The 22,487-nt window shown below is 43.6% G+C and overlaps 1 protein-coding gene across 2 annotated transcripts in view; it reads right to left on the bottom strand.

Annotated features, from left to right (window-relative positions):
• Window positions 1-22,487, bottom strand: part of TSPAN4 (tetraspanin 4) — a 692,791-nt gene that overhangs the window by 546,710 nt on the left and 123,594 nt on the right. For both annotated transcript variants that reach the window (XM_030560655.1, XM_030560658.1), the window contains one exon: window positions 8,542-8,630. In XM_030560655.1, the coding sequence (XP_030416515.1) occupies window positions 8,542-8,630 (89 nt within the window). The remainder of the gene's footprint in view (window positions 1-8,541; window positions 8,631-22,487) is intronic.

Raw genomic sequence — 22,487 nt, forward strand, 5'->3', positions numbered from 1 at the left:
GACAGGACGTCTGTCTAAATAATGCACTCTAGCTCAGCCAGAAGTAGTGGGCTTGACTCAGGAATAGCTGGGTGAAGTTCTGTGGCCCATGTTATGCCAGAGGTCGTCTAAATTGTACTACCGAGCATTAAAATCTGTGAACTTGTTAGCTGACAACAGAACAGAAAGAATATTTGTGAGTGCAGGGATGTTATGTATTTATTAAGTTTGCTTAGAGATGAGATTTGCAGGGGGTGTTGCTCTAAGAAGCTACACACAGCATTTCAAAGGATGCAGCAGTAGTTTCAGAGGCTCCAGTGAAACAATAAAAACCTATCAAACCCATTTATCAAAGCTTCTGCAGTTCCCATTTCCAGGCAGGAGAAATTTTAATAAGTATCGAGCAAAGAATCCGATCTGGAGCGAGTGGCAAGATTTTGGCAAACAAAATGTCAGGAGAATTCTGCGCAGGGCCATCAGCACTGGGTGTTTAATTCTGGATTAATTCTAAAGGGTTCATTCTCCCTTCTATAAGCCCGTTCCAAAGCCCATTGGAATGAATGGGAGTCTCTCTATTGACTTCAGAGGGCTTTAGATTAAGCCCAATATGCATATGCAATTTCTAGTAATGATAACTAAAGCTGTGTGCACACAGTGAGTAGGAAGGCTATGGGAGTCCTCCTTGTTCTCTCTGGGTCAGAGGGCAACTTCTTGACATGCTAGTTCTCAGAAAACCTAAAGTATATTTTAAAAGGTAGGAAATGTGGCCTGGCAGATAGTCCACTGGGCGGGGACTCAAAAGAATCAGAGTCCATTCCCCACTCTGCCACTATCCTAATGTGTGATCTTGGGCAAGTCACCTGACCTCTCCGTGCCTCAATTTCCCCTCCCACACTTTGTCCGTTTAGGACAGAGACTGTCCCTTATTAGGTGTATGTTGAGTGCTTAGCACAATGGGGACCTCGGCTATGACCTCTGTTCATTATTACACTACAAATAATAAACATCTTTCCGGCATCAGTCCTTTAACCGCCTGCATCCTACAATACGATGTGCCCTTGTGGATCCCCCAGCAAGGCATGGTTAGCCCCCGCATCACACAAAGACAGAGCAAACACTCACCGGGATACACCCGGACATTCACGGAAAGAACTGAACAGGTGCAAATGGAGGCAGCACGCGAACCAAAGCAAGGAGGGAGTTCAGCCCCTGCTCTGATCTCAGCAGCAAGCAGAAGTTTACTCTAACCATTTTAGCACCTCAGAAAGCCTCTCTGCACTCAAAGCTTCCCCTCTTTGGAAAGCCAATGAGGACACACAAAATCTGCTGCACATGGGGCTGTCGTCTAAGATTTATGTGCTGATAATCTCCCAACTGGTTTACTGAACCCATTTCTATTCCGCCCTTCCTGCCTCACGGTCCCACTCACCTCCCAGAAGGGAAGTGTGTTGGGGTTAGTAAAAAGCTAAGAATAATCCAGATTTTTGCCTCTAACAAGGCAAAGCTTTGACTAAACCGTTTGAAAGAGTAATGTGATTAATCTGACCACTGAATCTCTACAGAGCTTCACTGTTCAGTTTTTAAAAACCTTTCAGAAACATTCAATAGGAAGAAAGATTCCTTGTGGGCAAATTATTCTATAACCTCAGGGTTTCTTGCACCTTCCTGCTCTGAAGCAGCTGATAATGGCTACTGTCAGAGACAAAAACCACTGGACTGGATGGACCATGAGTCTGATCCAATCTGCCAGCTTCTACATTTCTATACATATGAACCTTTCAATCATTCTCCTTATTATGTTCCCCAAACCAACAACAAAGCTACTAAGACTAAACTGCAAAGGGGAACACATCACTCTTCGTGGTTCATTCCTTCTCCCTCTGCCTCCATTTCTTTGTTTGTGGAACAGACAAAACATGTTTTCTCCTGGAATGCCACCAAAATGCACACAATCTCACCCATAGCATAGACGTAAGTCACGTTTCTCCCCGACAACAACAGCTGCTGACACCGAGGGAGGGGTGATCAGTCATACAGGTCTCCCTGGGCTGAAATCCAAAGTGAGACTTTTTTTCTTTGCAACGTGGAGCCAAGTACATTTCTTCAATCGGCCTGGTCCCCTGCATAATGCAGCTGACCTGTTCACTTGCCAAATCCCAGAGAACATACTTGAAATCTGAACCTCCCAGCCCAATCACCCAACCGCAGCGAAGAGTTGAGTAATGGCAGAAGAGTTGCTTGCACTATTCTATCCATTACAGAACCAAATTAATTACATTTGACTTGGGTGCCTTTCCCTCCATTTGTTTGCTCGCAGGTTCCCCCCACTATGATACAACATAAATAAACTAATATGGAAAAAAAATTCCAGTAAGTTCTTGGAATGTATTGGGGACAACTTCTTATTTCCGAAACTGGAGGAAGTAACCAGTGAGGGGGAGATGGCGGGTGGGGGGAGGGGTGAGCTTGCTGCTGACCAACAGGGAGGAATTCGTTGCAAATCTGAAGGGGAAGGCAATTTGGACCATGAAATGATATATTTCATGAGTCTAAGGAAAGGAAGGGGTGAGGCCAGCAGAATAAGGACAATAGTTTTAAAAAAAATTCAGACTTTACCTACCTGTTCTGAATTTGTTAAAGTCCCATGGGGGAAAATATCTAAGGGAAAAAGGAGTCAGTGAGTGCTGGCAGTTTTTTCAAGGTGACAACACTAAAAGCTCAACTGCCAACTCTCCCAATGCAACGAAAAGGTAGGAAGAATAGTATGGCTCCACTGGGATCTCTTGAAATTACCCGAAAATCAAAAAGGAATCAAACAAAAAGTGGAAACATGGACAGATTGATAAGGAAGAGTACAAAAGAGCAGCACAAGAATATAGGGATAAAATCAGAAAGACTAAGGAACAAACTGAGTTGCACCTACCAAGAGACTTAAAAGGCAATAAGAGAAGGTTTGTTAAATACATTTGGAGCAAGAGAAAGACAAAGGAAAGTGTAGGTCCTCTATTTAGCGGGGATAGAGAATGCTGAGCTAACGTTACCACTCCAGGGCTATATATCACTTCACTGCGGGCTGCTGAAGCGACTGAGCAATCATGAAGGAAAGAGAAAATGCATCACTTTTCTTAGGGCTGAGAGAGAATTTTATATTGATCACCCTGGCTCAACTCTACTCACCCACCCACCTGGGGCAAGTGACTGTTTTGAAGAAGGTTATTCGGCAGTGAAGTGATTGGGCACCGAATAGATTTTAATGGGGTCAGCAAGTTAGTGAATTTCTTCCTAATAATGTCTTGACAAGAGAGACGCATGCTGAAAGCCAACACAAAATACGCACACCTGCAGCAATACATAAGCATGACGGCAAAAAACAAAGAAATCAAGAAAATCACACTAGGTCATCATTGTCCATTACTAGACCCTGACCAAGTAATACAGATCTAGGGTATCAGTTTTCTCATTGCCCCAGATCTGGGCAGGCACCCTCATGGAGGCCAGCCTGAGGCATGCCCATATGAAGGCTTCTTCTAATTATGATCCAAAAGCAGCTTTGGAAACCAGCACTGACGCACAGCAATTGTACAGAAATAGATGCTTGTGAAGAAATGCACTCAACCTACCTATGGTATTTATATGGCACCCATTATCATAGCATTCAAGTGCCTTAAAATCTTTAATACACACTTGTGAGAATAATGACCTGCTATTATACCATTTTACAAATGGAGTACTCTCTCTCACACACACACGTATGGCATCTGCACAGCAATGTTGCATCACTGTAGCTGCAGGTCCATACGCCATTTCAAGGCCTCCTCTGTGACACTGGAGATCATCCAATCACTTTTGAATCCATATGTGATAAATGAGGGGGGGAAGCTTCTTTTTATGGACACCCAGCCAGCCAGTTAGCTAGCTATAAAACCCCTGTTAGGAGCTGTTCTCTATTTTTTTTTTTTTTTTTTTTTTTTTACCTGTAAAGGGTTAACAAGGTCACAGGTAAAAGGAAAGGAGTGGGCACCTGACCAAAAGAGACAATGGGAAGGCTAGAACTTTTTTAAATGGAGAAAAAACTTCTCTCTCCGTGAACCTTTAAGCCAGGTATTATCATAAATCATCAGATCATATCTAGAACTACTTATTCAGAACTCCCAAATGTGTAAGTAGATCAGGAATGTTTAGCTAGACATGATTAGGTTTATTTCTGTTTATTTCTTATGCTAGTGGACTCCTCTGTGCTAACTCCCAATGATTTCGTTTGCTTGTAACCTTTAAGCTGAACCCCCAAGAAAGCTAGTTTGGGTGCTTAATTTTTGGAATTGCTCTTTTAAAATCTAGCAAAAGTCTAAGTTCCAGATGTATTTTCTTTCTTTTTTGTTTTTAATAAGAAGTACCCTTTTTTAAGAACAGGACTGGGTTTTTGGTGTCCTAAGAAGTTTGTGAACTTGTTGTTTAATTAGCTGTCGGCAACAGCTAATTGCCTTTATTTTCTTTCTCTGCTCTTCCCAGGGGGAGGAGTGAAAGGGCTTGAGGGTACCCCACAGGAAGGAATTCCCAAGTGTCTCCTTCCTGGGTTCCAAAAGGGGTTTTGCATTTGGGTGGTGGCAGTATTTACCAAGTCAAAGTCAGAGAAAAGCTGTAACCTTGGGAGTTTAATACAAGCCTGCAATGGCCAGTATTAATTTTTTAAATCCTTGCAGGCCTCCATCTTCTGCATTCGAAGTGCCAGAGTGGGGAATCAGCCTTAACACAGTGTCCCAAATATGGTGTCATGTGTTCAATGGTTTGGATGTTCTCACCTCAGTCGCACAAAGGGGCGTCTTTGATTTTCCACTTGTGCATCAAATAGATGCATCTTCCATGGTTTGTTTGGATGCAGTACAACGTGGTCCAAAGTCTGCATAGCAGGTTGAAACCAGGAGGATGGCTTGTTGGGTCAGTAATAACGTGCTTGTTTGGAGCAATAGACGAGGTCTGACACTTTGCCATTCCCATGCCAGATACAGAGACACGAGTTGGTCATGTGTGGTCCATAGTGGTTTTCACAATTCCAGGAGTTGCTGGGATATGTTATCCATAACCTATCAGATGGGAAGTTCTGGGTAGTCTTCACAATCTTTAAATTCTTGTGTTGTGCCTATATGACAGCGGATGTATGGAGGTTCAATGTTTGCTAACGCAGAAAGCCACGGCAGAGGTGATGCTTTTAGCATATGGGGTACTGAGGCACACTAAGGCTACATGACTATCAAGGTCACATAGGAAGTATGTGGACACAGCAGGGAACTGAAAATGGGTCTTCTGAGTGCTGGCTAGGACTCTAACCACTGCATGCATGCAGCCCAGTTTGTACTTGTGTGGAGAATTTAGAAGATTTTCTACCAGGACTGCAGAGTAGAGGAAGTCAACCATGGAAGAATGACCAGTGCACTACATTAGCGAAAAGACCAAATGCAGTGGGACAGCTGAGACAGCAATGCCTGCTGTCTACTTTAGCACTGCACAAGCGCAGATTGCTGCACGAGTGAGCCTTGCTCAGAGCAAGTGCAATCCCAATGAAGTTGTGAATACCTCTGCATGGTGGTTATCTATTGTGGGTACTGGGGCAGTTGGGCTTGGGCCCACCGAGAACTATAGGCCCACACCCTCAACAAAGGGGGAGGAACCGTTAAACCAAGGCCACAAAAGAATTTGTGGGGCAATAAATGAGAAAAACAGAAATGGAATGAGCTCAAAGGAACAATCAGGGAACCTGACAGGGACACAGAGCAGAAAACCCCGTACAGCACCCACTACTCCCAAAAGCATCTAAGGAGTATGTGAAAACTGCCCAGAGGAACTCTCCCCAGGTGGGAAGTGACTTTGGGTGGTGTGTTACAGGCCTACTAGGGGGGTGCAAAAGTGAAATACTGTAAAGTAGACAAGGCTTTGATGTTCACCTCCCACAAAGCCACACTTTGTCCCAAGTTAGTTTTGACAGATGCACACGGAGATGCCTTTGGTGACAACAGCAGGGTCTCCCAATCCCTAAACAATCCTGGTGCATCTAAGGACCAAAGGAGGAAGGGATTCTGAATACAGTCTCAGAAGAGAGATTTAAGATCAAAGATGAATATGTGGGATTGATGTTGCAGTCCACATGAGAAATCATACAGGTCAATGTCAAAAAAAAGCTATAGGATTTTAGTTTGCAGGGAGTGAAAACCATCAGCTGGTTTACAGTGCTAATCCCTGACATTTCCGGCTATTTGTAAATAAAAACCCTCAGAATCTAATCTGAATGCTCTTTGAAATAGTGCTGTGCAGCTAAATGTTATGGGCCAGATCCTCAGATTGTGTAAACTGAAGCCTGTGACGTGACACTGATTAAAATGAGCCAAGGAACTGGCCACATAAAAGTCAGGAAGCCTCTGCCCCAGGTGATGTGGTCTATCAGTTAACAGAGGATCGGTCTCACTCATACCCTTGGTGTCTCCTCTTGGGGCGCACCTGGCCTAAGCTCATAATCTACACTGAAGTCTGCTTATAAAGTGAATTCTCTGCAGGCAAAGGCTTCAGTCTGTGAAAGTAATGGGGAGAAACAAAAGGAAACATCCATGACAAGATGCCGCTGTCTCCTGAAAAGGCAGAGTGAACTCAGATTCTATACATAGCAGAGGATCTCAGAAGCGTATTTCATCATTCACACAGAATGAGCCTCCTTTTTACACTTTCTGTGAATAAAGCAATTACTTACGTTCAATACGAAATCAAAGGAAATGCAATGCCCAGCTAGCTGGCTCCAAGTGCTGCACACTGTACAGACTCCTACATTCCACCATTCCTATTTTTCAAGTGATATCTACATTCCAGCTTGCAAAAGAAAAGGAACCACAGTATCCAAAGAGCTCAGAAATCCCAGTAATGCTGACTGGGAAGAACAGCACTGATACAACGTGCAGCCATCGCCTTGATCAGCGTTCCTAAAGCTTCAAATATACGGCTTAGCGTTCTGCATGTGGCATTTGGACCCAGCCTTCAAGCTGGGTAGCTGAGTTTTCTTTGACTTTGAGCCGCTGTTTTAATTATTTTTAATTAAAGTAATCACTTTTGCTCAATGCTGCCTTTGTGGCAGGTACAGCACCATCATCTGTCATGTAATCTGCAAGCTTGCTCACTCTTTGCAGGATATGATAGCAGCTTGCAAGGGTTATCTTCTGTTATTTCCCAATTCATATATTATTTATGTATTCGCAATACCAACAAAGGCTAGGAAGACATACTGCATCCGTGCTCTTATGTCAAATCCTTTTAACTGAAGTTTCTTGGCTTTTTAACAGTCCAACTTGTTCATTCTCCCATTCTCGTCCGTTGTATTATATTTACATAAGGAAAGCTGAACAGCAGTCTGAACACAGATTGTTTGCTTCTCTTGGCCCTGACCCAACAAGGACAATGCAGGCTCAGCACCCAAATCCCACTGAAATTCAGATTAGATTAAAATTCCCTCAGCACCATTAAAAATTCCATCTCATTCTGTGGGGCTCTCAGGTCCTCCTTAAAACAAGACTCATTCCAGGACTCCAGCACCACTACTCTCTCCATATGTGCCCAACATATACACACACACACACACCCACAGATACATTAAGCTCTCCAGATTGGAATGACAGATCAGACGCAGGCATCTTATTTCACGGAAAAGAGGAGCACTGTTGCAAATACTTATTTCACCCTAGTTTAAAAATGTATTCAAACTCCACGATCAAGTGAACATGTTCTGTTGAATTATTGATGAAGGAAAGCAGAAGATTCACAGAAAAGTCAATGGAAAGTTTGTACTGAGATTGGAAGGGGTAAATGTTTTCTTCAGAGTATTTTTAGCTCGGATTTTCAAAAGGGCCTGAAGGAGTGAATTAGGCACCCAACCCACACTGAACCACCTAACACCCTTAAGCCCCTTTGACAATCCCAGCCATCAGTTTCAAAAGCATTAATAGAACCACACAAATTACAGATGCAAAAGGCCTATCAAAGCATCTAATCTGCTCAACTGCTAGTGCTGGACTGTTACCCTATACTATATTCCAGAGTGCTTGGTCCAGTCCACTTTCAAAGCATCTAAAGGAATCATCTCTCACTACAGGGTTCTGATCCCCAGTCTCCCCACCAATGTTTCCTTCTCCTTCATTTCATTTGAATCATTTGATTCAAATGAAATGCATCTCGATGCAAAGGATAAATGCCATGACTCAAGATGAAAGATATATCTGATGCTGGATTTTGCTAGCAAGAGAAGGATAAAATATTCACACACTGAATTGGCCTCAATTTAAAGTGTGGTTATGGTCAGAAGACAATGTCACTTGACCATTCCAGGTATGCTGAGCTTCCAGCACTCACATTCAGGAAAAAAATATATATATATAGCCATTGGGTTTGGGACTGGCAAACTGAACAATTTCTCATGTAGAAAATCAATTAATGGAGCATAAATGTGGAATAACCAAGAGGTAGTTTTCACAAAGACACTTTCTGGGTCACGCGGCCTCACCAAAAAGGATTCTAAGTGCAGAAACTTACCGTGGCTGGCAGTTTTGCTGATGACACACAAGATGGACCAGAATGGAGCCTTGATCTCCCACAGCAATAACGGACTTTCAGTGCTGCCACTGAAAAAACAAACAACCAACACATCTATCAGTAAACTAAACAGATGATGACTCAGAAGACACTTTAAGAATGCAGGAAGTGCAAGAGAGAGGTGATTTCTTTTCAGTCCAGTCACTTTTAGAACCCTATCACCAGTGCTTAATCTGTAATGAAAGACGAACTGCGATTCGAACAGTTTCTTTACTTTTATGACTGATGCCACAAGCCCTGAGCTGTTGGGGTTATGTACTGCCAAACCTAGTGGTGCCAGGGTTCAGCCCTGGCAAGCCATGGCACAAATTAAGTACTGCCTAGAACCCTACCCCACAGCCCCCAACCCCTCATCTTTGTTCCTATCCACATACTTAAAACCTCAATAAAAGCTTGGTATCAAAATAAATTACTGAGAGCAAAATTCATACTGTAAAAGTCACCCTAGAGTGACCAGATGGAGGGGAGGACTTCCCTGGTTGCTTTCCCGCTCATTATCAGACAAGGAAAGACCTTCTTGTCTACGCAAATTTGTACATAAAATAAGAAAACTGCTGTGGAAATGTGATGTTGGGACGAGTAGGGGAGCGGCAGCAACTCCAGACAGATCTCACACCCCAGAATTATAGAAGTAGTAACTGAGGTTTGCCATCCTTCCAAGATGCAAGCTGCTATTGGTCCCAGTGAATAATACGTAGGAAACCCAACAAGAGAAACTCAATTGTGCAAATATGCTCCATGAAGAGAATGATCATGGCCAAAACAGTAATAATTTGAAGTTTTTCTAAGACTTCTCATCTGAGTTGCTCAAAGGGTTTTATAAACCTCAGTGGATTAAGCTTGTGAAGTGGAGAAAAGGTTCTACTGTAATCAGTTCATCCCTTAGCAAAATATAGACATCCTCTGTATGGAACATGACAGCTATTGTACAGCAACCCTGCACCACAGTTTAAGGAAGGAAGGCTGCCTCTACCCTGGCAAAAATCAGATACATAACTCACCAACAGTTCCACCTATGGTAGCAACAACAGAAGCTGTAGCATAGACAGGACTCACTAACAGTACCCAAGCTCTGCTTCCTACACTACAGCTTCCACCATTGCTACCACAGGTGGTGAATACTGTGTTGCCAGCGCAGATGTGGCCATAGCAAAGAAGTGTGCTCTATCCAAATAGAAATGCAAAGGGATTTAGTTAAGCACAATCCAATCATCCTAGCAGTAATTTTCCCAGATCGTCAGAGTTAACATGACAACTCCTGGGAAAGTACCACAGCATCTTCACTCACCACCAGCAGTCAGAATCTTGGTTTAATATCTCATTTGAAAGATGGTTGGCTTGCAAACCACTGTCACAGTTCAGGGTAACTAGACCTTTATTTCCCCTCAGGGATCAGCCAGGGCACCTACACTCAGGCTTCCAGATCCCAGTTGTTGCCCCTCTTTGATGGAGTCCTGCTCCCTCCCCCTTCTGACAAGAGTATTTCCAAGCTGTACAGTTCCTTGACTACACTATGTTATCCCCAGTAGAGACAGGCTGCCCAAACAGAACCTTCTTGTTTTGGCCTTAGAGATGCCTAACAGCTATAACTTCTACAGTTATAACAGTACAACAGCACTTCCGATGCAAGACTACTTTATTCTTAGGGTAAAAAGCATGACAGAGAAAACATTAAAAACAATAAAAGAACCTACCTGCATGCTAATAAAATTAGCAGTGTTAACCCCCAGTGCTACGATGGATTCCATCAGGAACAGTCCTTCAAACCCCCAACCCAGGGGGTTACCAGTTTATCACAGTTTCAGCTCAGAACAAGCACCCAGACCTTCCAACCCTACCCAGTAGTCCTGTCCATTTGCTGGATCAGGAGGAAGGCTCTGAGACAATTTAAAACCAGGCTATTTATCCAAAAACCCTTTCGTTGTCCAATGGTTCCTAGAGACTCCAGTTTGAACTAATATATGTATACTTCTCCAGGGGAATGGCTTCAAAGGATTGACAACAGAGGAAATACATTAGTATCCCCCTTCCCTAGCAGAAAAGGTACACACAATGCCACAATAACACATACACAATCGTGTTTTAATACTATCTACCCAAAAGGTATTAATCTTAACGCGATAAGGTTTAACTGAATTCAGCAAACTTTACCTTAATTCCATAAGGTTTGTTCAGGACATAGTCAGTCTGTCACCACCACTCAGATTGGTTTACCATACTTTAACTCACATTTATAGCTAGTAGCTCCAGATGCTGAATGCCAGTAATTTCCAGATGGGCCCCAAATCTAGCATAAAGGAAATCAGGCAAGACAACGGAGATCCTTGCTAGATGAAGGAATGTTTCTGTCTGACATTTCACTGGCACATAAAGCTACCTGGCCCTGAGGAGAATCAGTAATACTTTCCATAAAGGTTGCTTTATTTTTAAACTGAGAATGAGTGAAGTTGACACCAAGTGTTTCTTGAGCAGATATAGCTGTCTGACAGTTTTTAAAAGTCTTTAAAAGAAAAAAAAAAACTTACATTGACAAAATACCAGGAGCAGCAACACCTTTTAAGGCAGAAGGAAGCTGAAAACCAAGCCATAGTTTTTAAGCATGCCTGAGTCATAACAGAGAGTCCTCCACTAAAATCAAATTCACTGTCTGGGAAAGAATGAGTTAGGCGCCTGTGTGATAAGGACTAGAAAGGATCTCTCTTTTCTCAACATTTTAGACAGCTGGAGTAAGTCAGCTGATGTGGGTTTTGTCCCTTTGGATTGACATGGATTTGGCTTGATATGCGGCTTCAAGGCTCAGCACTGAAGTCTGTATCTCTGATTTGGGGGGGGGGGGCGACAGGGAGTGGAGGTTTTTGACATGGAGAATAAGAGAGATGAGCAGTGACTGAAACAAGTGGAGCTAAATAATGGCTTCAGAGAGCTGTCTATTCTTCCTCTTGACCAGAAACATCTCCCAAGGCAAGGGCAGTGTCACAGGATTCATGGATGAAGTGATTTCTGATTTCCTCTCCCTTGCTTTTATTTATTTATTGAAAAACAAACTGAAGATACAGGGCTCCCATCATCTGTCCCCACACCCTGAATGGTGGCAAACCTATGACCGATCTCTCAAGGAATCAGCTCTCACACACATTGGGCCCAAATCTTCCATCATACAGGTGTAACACCACTGAAGTCCATATAGTAAATTGCTCAGGAGACCTGAGGGTTTTTTCCTGGCTATGGAAATGATCCGCTGTGAGATCTTGGATAAGATCCTTCACCTCCCTATGCCTCTGTTTCCCCTCCCATGTTTTGTCAGTCTTGCCTCTTAAGACTGTAAGCTCTTTGGGACACGGATTGTCTCTTACTATGTGTTTGTACAGTTGGCTAACATAATAGGGACTCTGTGCTACTTTAATGCTTCTACTAATAGTAATAAGAACGAACTACACAATGCCTCAAATTAATACTACAGAGTTTCTCTCATAACTCATTAATACCATATATCTTACTTTACAGACCAGTCGTGTGTTTTATTTTATTGTTTTCCAGTGATTCTGGACTGTTTTAAATGTTCCCTGTTCTTCCTCCAGTGTGCACTGAAGATACAGTCGCACTCCAGTGCACTACAGTCGCTGTAATGGAAAATCTCTGACAATTTCTAACTCTTTAGCAGATTTCTTCTGGCTCACTACACAGTTACTTAGCCTATTCACTGACATGATCTTGAGTGGAGGAATTGCATCCTGATGTGAGATAGCAAACTGAGCACCAGAACCTTAATTCAAAATGGCTGATTACAGACACGTCACTGACAGACCAGTTCTCTAGAACCAGGACACCTTGAACTAGAAAGACAGGTAGTGTGAATCCCTCCCGTCCCCCTCCCCCTCTTCCAAAACCTTAGTTGTCAGAACCTGTATTTTGTTTCTCTATGTCTGGGGTAAGGAATCTGGTTTCTACCTGCAACACGGCTTACGTTTCCCCAGCATCATTGTTGCTGCTTGCTGGAATGTTTAAAAGCGGGTGTTATGAAAACAGAGGCATAGAATCATAGAAATGTAGGACTGGAAGAGACCACTAGAAAACATCAGGTCCAGCCCCCTGCACTGTAGCAGAGCCACACCAACACCATCCCTGACAGGTGTTTGTCCAGCCTGTTCTTAAACACCTCCAATGACGAGGATTTCATAACCTCCCTTGGAAGCCTAATTCCAGAGCTCAATTACCTTACAGTTAAAAGCTTTTCCTAATATCTAACCTCTCAATCTCCTCTTCTGCAGATTCAGCCAACTACTTCTGGTTTTACCTTCAGTGTGTATGGAAAAAAAAAAATGATAACCATCTTCTCTGTTAAACCGTTTAACATATTTGAAGACTTATCAGTTCCCCCCTCGGTCCTCTATTCTGAAGACTAAACAGGCCCAGGTTTTTTCAATCTTTCTTCAATTTGTCCACATCTTTCCTAAGATGTGGCACCCAGAATTGGACACAGTACTCCAGTGTCAAGTAGAGCAGGACAATTCTCTCTCACGTCTTACATATGACACTCCTCTTAATAAACCCCAGAATGATAGTAGCCTTTTTTTTGGAGCTGCATCACACTGTTGACTCATCTTCAGTTTGTGCTCCACTATAACCCGCAGATCCTTTCCAGCAGTACTACCACCTAGCCAATTATTCCCCATTTAGCAGCTATGCATTTGACTTTTCCTTCCTGAGTGAAGAACTTTGCACTTGTCTGTATTGACTAATGTGCGCTGATGTTGTGCTAGACTCCCATAAACACAACTCTGGCAATGCATCCCAATCTTGACCAGAAAATAACCGCACCCACCCTATGATTACAGTTCCGGGCCTCTCAGGAAAATATACAGTAAGTTGCACCCAACTGGGTGGAGACTTTCTGATGCAGAAATACATTCCTGAGTGGGATGAGATCACTTAATAGATATAGCTGTGACCCTGGCAGGAGGGGAAAGGCTGGAGTGCTGACCTACTGCTTCACTGAGCATATCTTGGCAGAAGCCATCGTAAAGCAATGTTCCTTCCCAGGATCTGACATACACACAGGGTTTGACATTTACCAGCCTTCTATTAGCCAGAAGACAAGGTCTACTACCAGAGGCCATTAAAAAAGGCTCCATTCCTCCCAGACAAGCTGGTGAGTGGCATTATTAAGTCCTCTATGTGCGCACGCACTCAGAGTGATGATCCTGGAAGGTAGGCAGGTGGCTACCTCTCACCGCCAGATCAGACACAATTGCCTTAATCAGTTCCAAGTGACATAGTTCAGTCTGCCTTCCACTTTCCTACCATCACAATCATGGTTGTAACTCTGCGCCTGACATGCTGATTGAACAGGTTTTTATTAGCACATCTGGGCAAATCCGGTCATCTCCCCCTTGTGTCCCTGCAGGGGATTCAGTAGCCAGAGATATGCACAAAGAAAGGCACACGGGAAAGTCCATTCTGGGACGTCCTGCTGAATATGGAGCTCAGAGGAAAATAAAAACAGATGTGTTAACAAGATTTTTTTAAAAGGGGAATAATACCAACAAACTAAACAGATTTTTTTAAAGGGACATTTTGCTTGTTGCCTGTATATTTTTTCAAGTGAGAATTCAATTGGTTCCAGCCTGTTTATTTCAAATTATTTTCCTTCAGTTCACATAGAATGCTACAAAACATTACCTTACCCTAACAGAAGGTTAAGACATGAAACACTTCACTGCCTGATGAAACTGTCCCATCAACAGGTGCTACAGAACTGGCATCTTAATAGACAAGCTATCTCCCATTGACATCTGCTTCTGCTTCAGCACTTGAAATATTCTCTTTGGTTCTCCCATCTTCAGCACTGATGCTCCCTCATCTTTCACCTATTCCAACACTTCCTGAACTCTCTGCCTTTCATATCCCATCCTCACCTGCGGAAACTGCCCGATTTCATCAATATCTGCCTCAGCACTGTCTCCAAAGGACACTGAACTGTTTTTGAACTTCAGACTTCATGACTAAGAACCCCAGGATCTTCTGCTATACACAGGGGTACTGTTGTTAGCAACTGGAGTAGTGGGTCTGAGCTTTCATGGAACTAGTGCAAGGGCAGCTGAAGGCTCAGTTATTAATTTGCACTGAGTAACCAGCCGCACTGTATGTCCATTCTGCAAATCACAGTGGGAAAAGTGGGGCCCAGTCCAATGTCCCTTGAAGTCAACAGAAGGACTTCCATTGATTTCGGTGAGTGGTGGATCAATCCCTTGGTGAACAGTAGATCTGGCAAGGCTTCGACCATTCATAACTACATCCCCAATAACATGACAAACACCGGGGAGTCCTTGTGGCTCCTCGTTGTTTTTGCTGATACAGACTAACACAGCAACCACTCTGAAACCTGTCATCATGACAAACACTGGCTCACTTAGCTATTAGCTCATTGGGATGCTATATTCTTGTGCAAAATCCACAAAACTGCAAATGAAAGTGACTATGGTCACTGGACAACATTCTTCTCCTAGTCTTGGTTCTGTCACTATAGTGTGATGAAGCAACTGAATAGACTAGTGCTGCCGTTTATTCAAAAGCAGTTGACCCAGAACAGAGAGTGATAGACTTGGCAAATTATGAGATATCTTATCTGTTCTATATATGTGTTATAACACCCTTACCATCATAGAATCAGAGTGCCTTCCAGCAGTCCACTAAGCAACATGACTAACATCTATCATGTGTTTGTTCTCCCATCATTTCCTCAGAGGGAGATGTGTGTTCAGTTAAAGAATTTTTCAGTTAAAGAAGGCAGGTCAAACAAAGCACTTTGCACTTGAAGTGGAAGGTGGTACAGTCTGTGATAGCCCTGAGTTCCTGGTGGTGTTCATTCCACAGTCTTGGACCAGCCTCTGAGAAAGTTCTCTCCCACAGAAAAAAAAGTTTTACCTTTATTGTAGAAGGCTCCAGTGTCCAGTGTACTAGAGGAGCATGAGATGTTGACCACAATCTTCAGCCTGCAGTTTTCATCAATCTTTTAGAGCCCCAGACCATGGTATGCCTTAAAGATAAGGACTGAGACCTTGAACTTAATTTGAAATTCTGTGGGAAGCCAGTTTAGAAGAGAAATTGAATGAGCTTGCAGTAGCGTGTGTTTTGTGAGAAGATGCACTGCAGCGTTCTGTACTAGAAGAAGTTTTCAAGAGCTGAAGGCTTCATACCCAAGTATAGTGCAATGCTGTAGTCCAGTCAAGAGGTGACGAAGGCATGATTAACCAAGGCCATGTAATCATCCACCAGGATGGGTTGGAGTCTCCTAGTGGACAGGAGATGATGGAACACGTTACTCAGGGATCCTGCTTTGTGAAAGCTTAGCATCGACAAGTAATTCAAGAGTACCACTAAACTGTGGACAGAACTGAATTGTGAGTGCGTATCTTCAACCAAAGGAGACTGCACCATGGCTGCAAACTCTTCAAAACACTTCCCTTTACTCACCGACGTCACGTCCATTTTGTTCTGGTCCAGCTTCAGCCAGCTGCTGTTCATCCATCAGCCGATCTTATTCAAGCACAGGGCTATCTTGGTGGTACTGGTATGATCATATGTGAACAAGGATAAGTAGAGCTCTGTCATCTGCATATTGATGGCACTTCAAGTCCATGTTGTCTGACAAGTTCATCTCATGGCTACATTGCAAACAGCTGGAGAAATAATTGATCATCAGGGGAATCCACAAGTGAGTAATCTAATGGTTGAGGTGAAGTTTCCCACCCTTATTCATTGGAAGAGTTCCCTCTAGGAAGGACTTGAACCAATTTAGCACAGTACCATGGACCCCTGCCACTTCACTCAAGTGAGACAGCAGTACCTCATGGCCAACAGTCTTAAATGTTTGCACAGAGATTTATATTCTATCCATTGACAGGAGGAGATCATCCATCAGTGCCACCAAAGCGGCTTCAGTTCCATGTACTAAGCTGAATCCAGATTGTGCCAGTTCTAGAATATTAGCTTCAATTAGATGAGCATGTAGTTGGCCTTTGGCTAGCTTGCTTCTCTCTGAATTTGCTCAGGAAAGGGAGGTTTGATACTGGGTGGTACTTGACTAGTTCTGATGTACCCAGAGTAGTTTTCTTCAATGTGAAGGAGGAAGTGAAGGATACATTGACTGTTTCAGTCAGGAGTAGCACCAATTGTTCATGACTCTCTTTCAAAAGCCAGGAAGGGCCTGGGTCAGATTCACAAACCTTGTGTCAAGACTCCTTTGAGGTGTTCAGAACTCCTTGATGAGTGAATTTACAGAACTCTGTGAATGCAGGTCAGCTGTTGGTTGGTGGGTGGGTAGGTATAAGCAGAGCAGACCTATGTCATCTGAGAAGGCCTCACGAACATATGTGATCTCCTCAACAAATTAAGACGACAGTTCTTTGCAGTGGTTGGTGCTCAGTTCTGATGCAGACTGTAGACACTTGGAGTTGAAAGTATTTTAATCTCCCTGGACAGCTCCTTGGGATTGAATGTGGCAATTTCAATGGAGGCTGATAGGAAGGTTCTCTTGGTCTGGAATACAGCCTCAACTTAGGCTTTGAGGCATTTATTATGTTTCATCCCATCTGTATGAGCCTTTATTTTTCACTGGGGTGCTTGAGTTTCCACCCCACCTCCTCATCCAGTGAAGAATGTCAGAAAACCATGGAGATTGGTGTGGGCAACAAGGAGGAAGGAGCCATTTGGGGGCCAGGGATTGTTAAGTGACCTTAACAATCACAGCAAGCTGCTCTAGATCATTTTTAGAAGTTTCTAAACATTTTTAGTTATTTCTCTCTCCTCCTGCCGTGTACAGTTAGCTTCACAGCATTAAGAGAGCCTGGCCTTACTGGCTGAGGAATATGAAAAACAGCACCAATACAAATGGTCTGTCCTGAACACGTGGCATAAACAAAACTTGACAGTGTGGTGTGGGATAATAGTTATGTTGGCATTTGTTTGAGATGATGACCAGCACAACTCACTCATAACTTTCACACTCATGATTCATACAGCCATTCCAAACTTGGGTCAATAATGGAAATAAGTCACAAATTTTAACAATGAAGGTAATTAACCACTGACAGATAACCAATGAATGAGGTAGGAAAGTATTATTATCCCTATATTACAAATGGGGAACTGAGGCAGAGGGAGACTGATTTACCCAAGGTCACACAGGAAGTCTGGGGACAAAACAGGGGACTGATCCCAGGTCTCCCAAATCTCAGGTTAGCATTCTAACCAACAACCATCCTTATTCTCAGCTAGTTCAACCACAAATGGTTGAGCTGAGCGCAGGAACTGCTGTGTGATATTCTATGGCAGCAAATCAGAGTGGCCCTTTCTGGCCTTAACAACAAAAAAAAAATCTATCATATTTATGTTTACTTTTCTGGTTTGCCAGAAGCATTACCAAGTTTTCCAGACTTTCTGTGTTAATTTAGGCTCATTTTTGGCTTCAGATAGAAACACAGAGAAATTCAAAATGTAACTCAGGCCTTGCAAACTCAACTGAATGGCAGCTGGTAAGTTCCGCACATCACACACAGGGTACACATTGGTGTCCCAGGAATCGTTCATCACTCCAAGGAAAATAAATTTGCGCTTTCAAACCGAGAACCGCCTCCCACTTGTGTCTTTAATTGACATTTCCCTGTCTATGCCTTGTGAGCACTGGTGTTCATGAAACAAGGAGATTGACAGCTAGAGCCCACAAGAGAAGTGTGTAGGCAGCTGCTCTCTCATTCCATTACAGTAAAGTACCAGGCTCTTATTAGGTACCAGAGAGCACCCGCCTCTGTTGCACAACACTACACAAGAGAAAAGTAGGTTAGGTGCAATTCACATGCACCCAGGAACATATATAATTTGGGGCACTGATGGAGGGAAGAGAGGGAAAGCAGCCCACCTTCACCACAGTGACTTCCAGTCCTACAATCACAGCCACCTAGTTTCCTTGTGTCATTCGACACAACACGCTAACTAGGCAATCACACACAGCACTTAGGAAGCTGGTTAATGATTTAGGGCTTGTTTACACTGGCAAGTTTCTGTGCAGTAAAGCAGCTTTTTGTGCTCAAACTGCAGACGTGTACACACTGCCAAGCCACTCTGTGCGCAGAAACTCCTCAGCTGCAATGCTGCAAAAAAACGACCTCGACAAGAGTTGTAAGGCTATTGCGCAGAGGCTCCAGCACTCTATTGCCAGTGTAGACACTTGATTGCTTTCTGCGCTGTAACTGGCCTCCGGAGCTGCCACATAATGCCTCAAGTGACCACTCTACTCATTTTTTCAACTCGGTTGCCCTGGAGACATGTGCCCCTCCCCTTTCAAAGCACTGTTTCTGACAGCCCTTGGGTGCTGCGCTGATCTGCTCTGGGACACAAAGCAAACCATTCATGTGGAATTCCCCTGCTGTTGAACACAGAAGTGAGTGTGAGTGTGCATGTGCAAGAGAGAGAGAGAGAGAGAGAGAGCTGTGTAGAGAGCCCAGAGAGGGAAGCAGGGGCTGATGTCGGGGTTTTCCCCTCCTCCTGGCTCAGGACTGGTTGCTTCCTGATGCTGCATGAACTTACAAGACAGCATGCTGACGCACCCTGTCCCCAAAACACACTCTCTCCCTACCTCCACACACACACACTCTCCCCCCCACACACACACACTTTAGTTGAAAAGCAACTGGCAATGTAGTAGGATGCCCATGGAACAATGGCATTGGGAAAGTTGCATCATGTGACACTGTGCCTCTCCCACAACGCATTGCAAACCCTTCCCAAAGCACCCTGCAGCCACTTGCACAGTGGGATAGCTACCACAATGCACTGGTGTCTTTGCTGTTGCAAGAGCTGCTAATGTGGATGCATTCCAGCATCACAAGGAGCAGAGTGTGGACACACAACAGAGGTTTAATTCCAGAATTTTAATACAAATGGTATAACTTGTGGTGCAGAAACTTGCCAGGGTAGACATACCCTAAGTGTTTAACTTCCCAGTATTAGCACAGGCCACATTTTTACTCTTATAGACTTTTCACCTTCCACTGAGAATAGCTACTGCCCTGAGTGCATCCACACGAGCAAAAGCCAGATGCAACAGTGGTGAACTGCCCTGCCACATTTTTGCCAGAGCACAAGAGGTGGCAAGGCAATGATCGTTCTATCCCTGCCCCTTCCTGTAAGCAGGCCGGCGCTGAGGCAGCACCTGCCAGTTTAAGGCAGCTTTGGAAGTCCTGCTTCTCACCAAAACCAGCCAGCGGAAGTTGCCACAGTAACAAAAGCAAAGCAAAAAGGAGGTCCTTTCACTCCAAAACTGAGACACTTACATGATGCTCTCCTGCTCAGAGAATAAATGGGCCTGCACGTGGACCTCTGCACAACAGAGTGATGACCTATCACACATCAGACACCTATTTGTAATAACACGGAGCCTTATGAAATTCTCTTTCCTGACCAGAATCACCGTACGATGCTGCAGTTCTGGCATGCATTGTAAGATGAACAGTACGACTGACATGGAGCAGCTATGTTATAATCTAAGAATACTGCTATGTAATAATTGCATGAATACCGTTGGGACTGACTGCTATGAAATATATTGAAAATCCTGCTGTGAAACAATGGTATGGATTCTGCATGCAGCCTGGTCAGTGAGGTAAAGTAACTGCATTAAATTAGGCTTGAATAAAAACTGGGAGTGGATAGGCCATTACACAAAGTAAAACTATTTCTCCATGCTAATACCCCCCACACACACACACACAGTTCCTCACATCTTCTTGTCATTGGCTGGAAATGGGCCATTTTCATTACCATTACAAACAGTTTTTTTTCTCTCCTGCTTATAATAGCTCACCTTAACTGATCACTCTCCTTATAGTGTATATGGTAACACCCATTGTTTCATGTTCTCTACTGTATTTTCCACTGTGTGCATCCGATGAAGTGGGCTGTATCCCATGAAAGCTTATGCTCAAATAAATTCATTAGTCTCTAAGGTGCCACAAGTACTCCTGTTCTTTTTGCGGATACAGATTAACACAGCTGCTACTATGAAACCTGCATAGCTATAGTGAGTATTAGAATTTCCTGGATGAGTGTCTTGATCTAACTTAATAGGAACCCACAGGAAAAACAAGCAGGAAAGCAACACAAGCTCCCTAGATAAGCAACTTCTGGCACACATTTGAAGAACAATGGGGAAAGAGCTATTAGTTCCCAAGATCTTTTATCCTGTCTCCAAGAAAGATACAAACCTTGTTTTGCCAGGAAACAGTTACATCCCCTCTTAGGAAAAGTAGAGGTAGGAGGGTTAATTGCCAGGCGCTTTCTAGGGGACAGACTGACACCAAAAGGGACGACACAAGGAGTCTAAAGGGAATGGCAAGCCTTATGGAGATGCAGGCATGCATATAGGCAGTTTCATTGTTTTAAAGTCGGTTTTCTCCTGCATGCTTTTGTTCTAAATAAACAAGACTTTGCTGTTTAATTGCTACTTAACACAGTTATTGCTCCCAAAGAGAACAGACCTGCAGGCACTGAACGCAAGTCAAACCTGTTGAGATAATTACAGCTGATACACAGGGAACTGCAAACCAGGATACAGTCTGAGTGGGAGAATCATGTGTTTCATCACAAGACAGGTGACAGTGCAAGGCCAAGAACTGAAGGGAGGTGCACTTGGAGACCCGGAGGGGTCAGAGGTGCAGTTAACCTGGTAACTGTAGCAACAGTGCAATGTAAAACTTACCTATGAGACCTGTACTCGGGCTATAACGCAGAACTACTCATGAATAAGAAATAGGGACAGATTATCAGAAGTGCTGAATACCCACAATGCCCACTAAAATCAATGGTAGATACGGGCACTCAGCCTCTTTATAAACCAAGCTCTGAAGGTCTCCTGCAGCAGTCTGACTTGGTTCTTTTTTCCTAGGGCCAATGAAATGTTGACAGACAAGATAATAATGATACTTTGCCTAAGGGCCTGACCCAAAGCTCACTGAAGTCAGTCAGCATCTTCCCATTGACTTAAATGAGCAACAGGTCAGGCCTTAAAGAGTCGAAAAGTAGATTCCTGCCTGAGTGGATACATTTTCATGGTGATTTTGCACAGCTGTTTTTTTTACGCAGGCTACTGAGGCTCTCACTGAACAATCTTATTTATTCACAAGCTCCTACTGTAGCCCTGTGAGAAACTAATACTCACCTCCCTGTAACCTCTTCACTGGGCAAAAGCAGCATTAGCCACCACCAGACTAGTAACAGTCTGACAGATGCCATTTTAGACTGCTTTCCGCTAATCACTGCCACCAGACATTGCTGCAAACCCTCAGGACTTGTGTCTTCTTTTTGAAAAGCACACTCCAGTTTTAGATTACTCCTGGCTACCTCCTTAAGCCATTCAGTTATTCCCCAGGCTACAGTACCTCCCCAGAATTAGTCATCTTGTTACAATCTCCTCCTCAAGTCCTGTAAATATGTGGTATGCCTTAGGAAACACTCTCTTTTGGCTGTGACAAGAGGGATGACTCTCATTTTACAGATGGCTGAGAAGGATAACAAGGAATTTATTCAGGGCTCTGTACAAATTAGACTATCATCTCCCAGACAGAATCAACAACAAACATTTCCCAACCACGTGTACTTAGAAAGTCCAAGGAAGCATTTTGGTCTCTATCAGCAACCACAGAATAATACGTGACCGTATGGACCATCACCTGCCATTGTGGGCAGCCATGTCATTCCACTCCAGTGGAAAACATTGCGGATCTGCTTTAATGCGGCAATTGCTCCCACTAAACCCAAAGAAAACCAAACATAATCTCTTAAATCACACATGGAAGCTGGGCTAGTGCTATGGAGCTGGTCTCAAAGCATCA

This window comes from Gopherus evgoodei, chromosome 4, assembly GCF_007399415.2.
Source record: "Gopherus evgoodei ecotype Sinaloan lineage chromosome 4, rGopEvg1_v1.p, whole genome shotgun sequence".
Classification (NCBI taxonomy): Eukaryota; Metazoa; Chordata; order Testudines; family Testudinidae; genus Gopherus; species Gopherus evgoodei.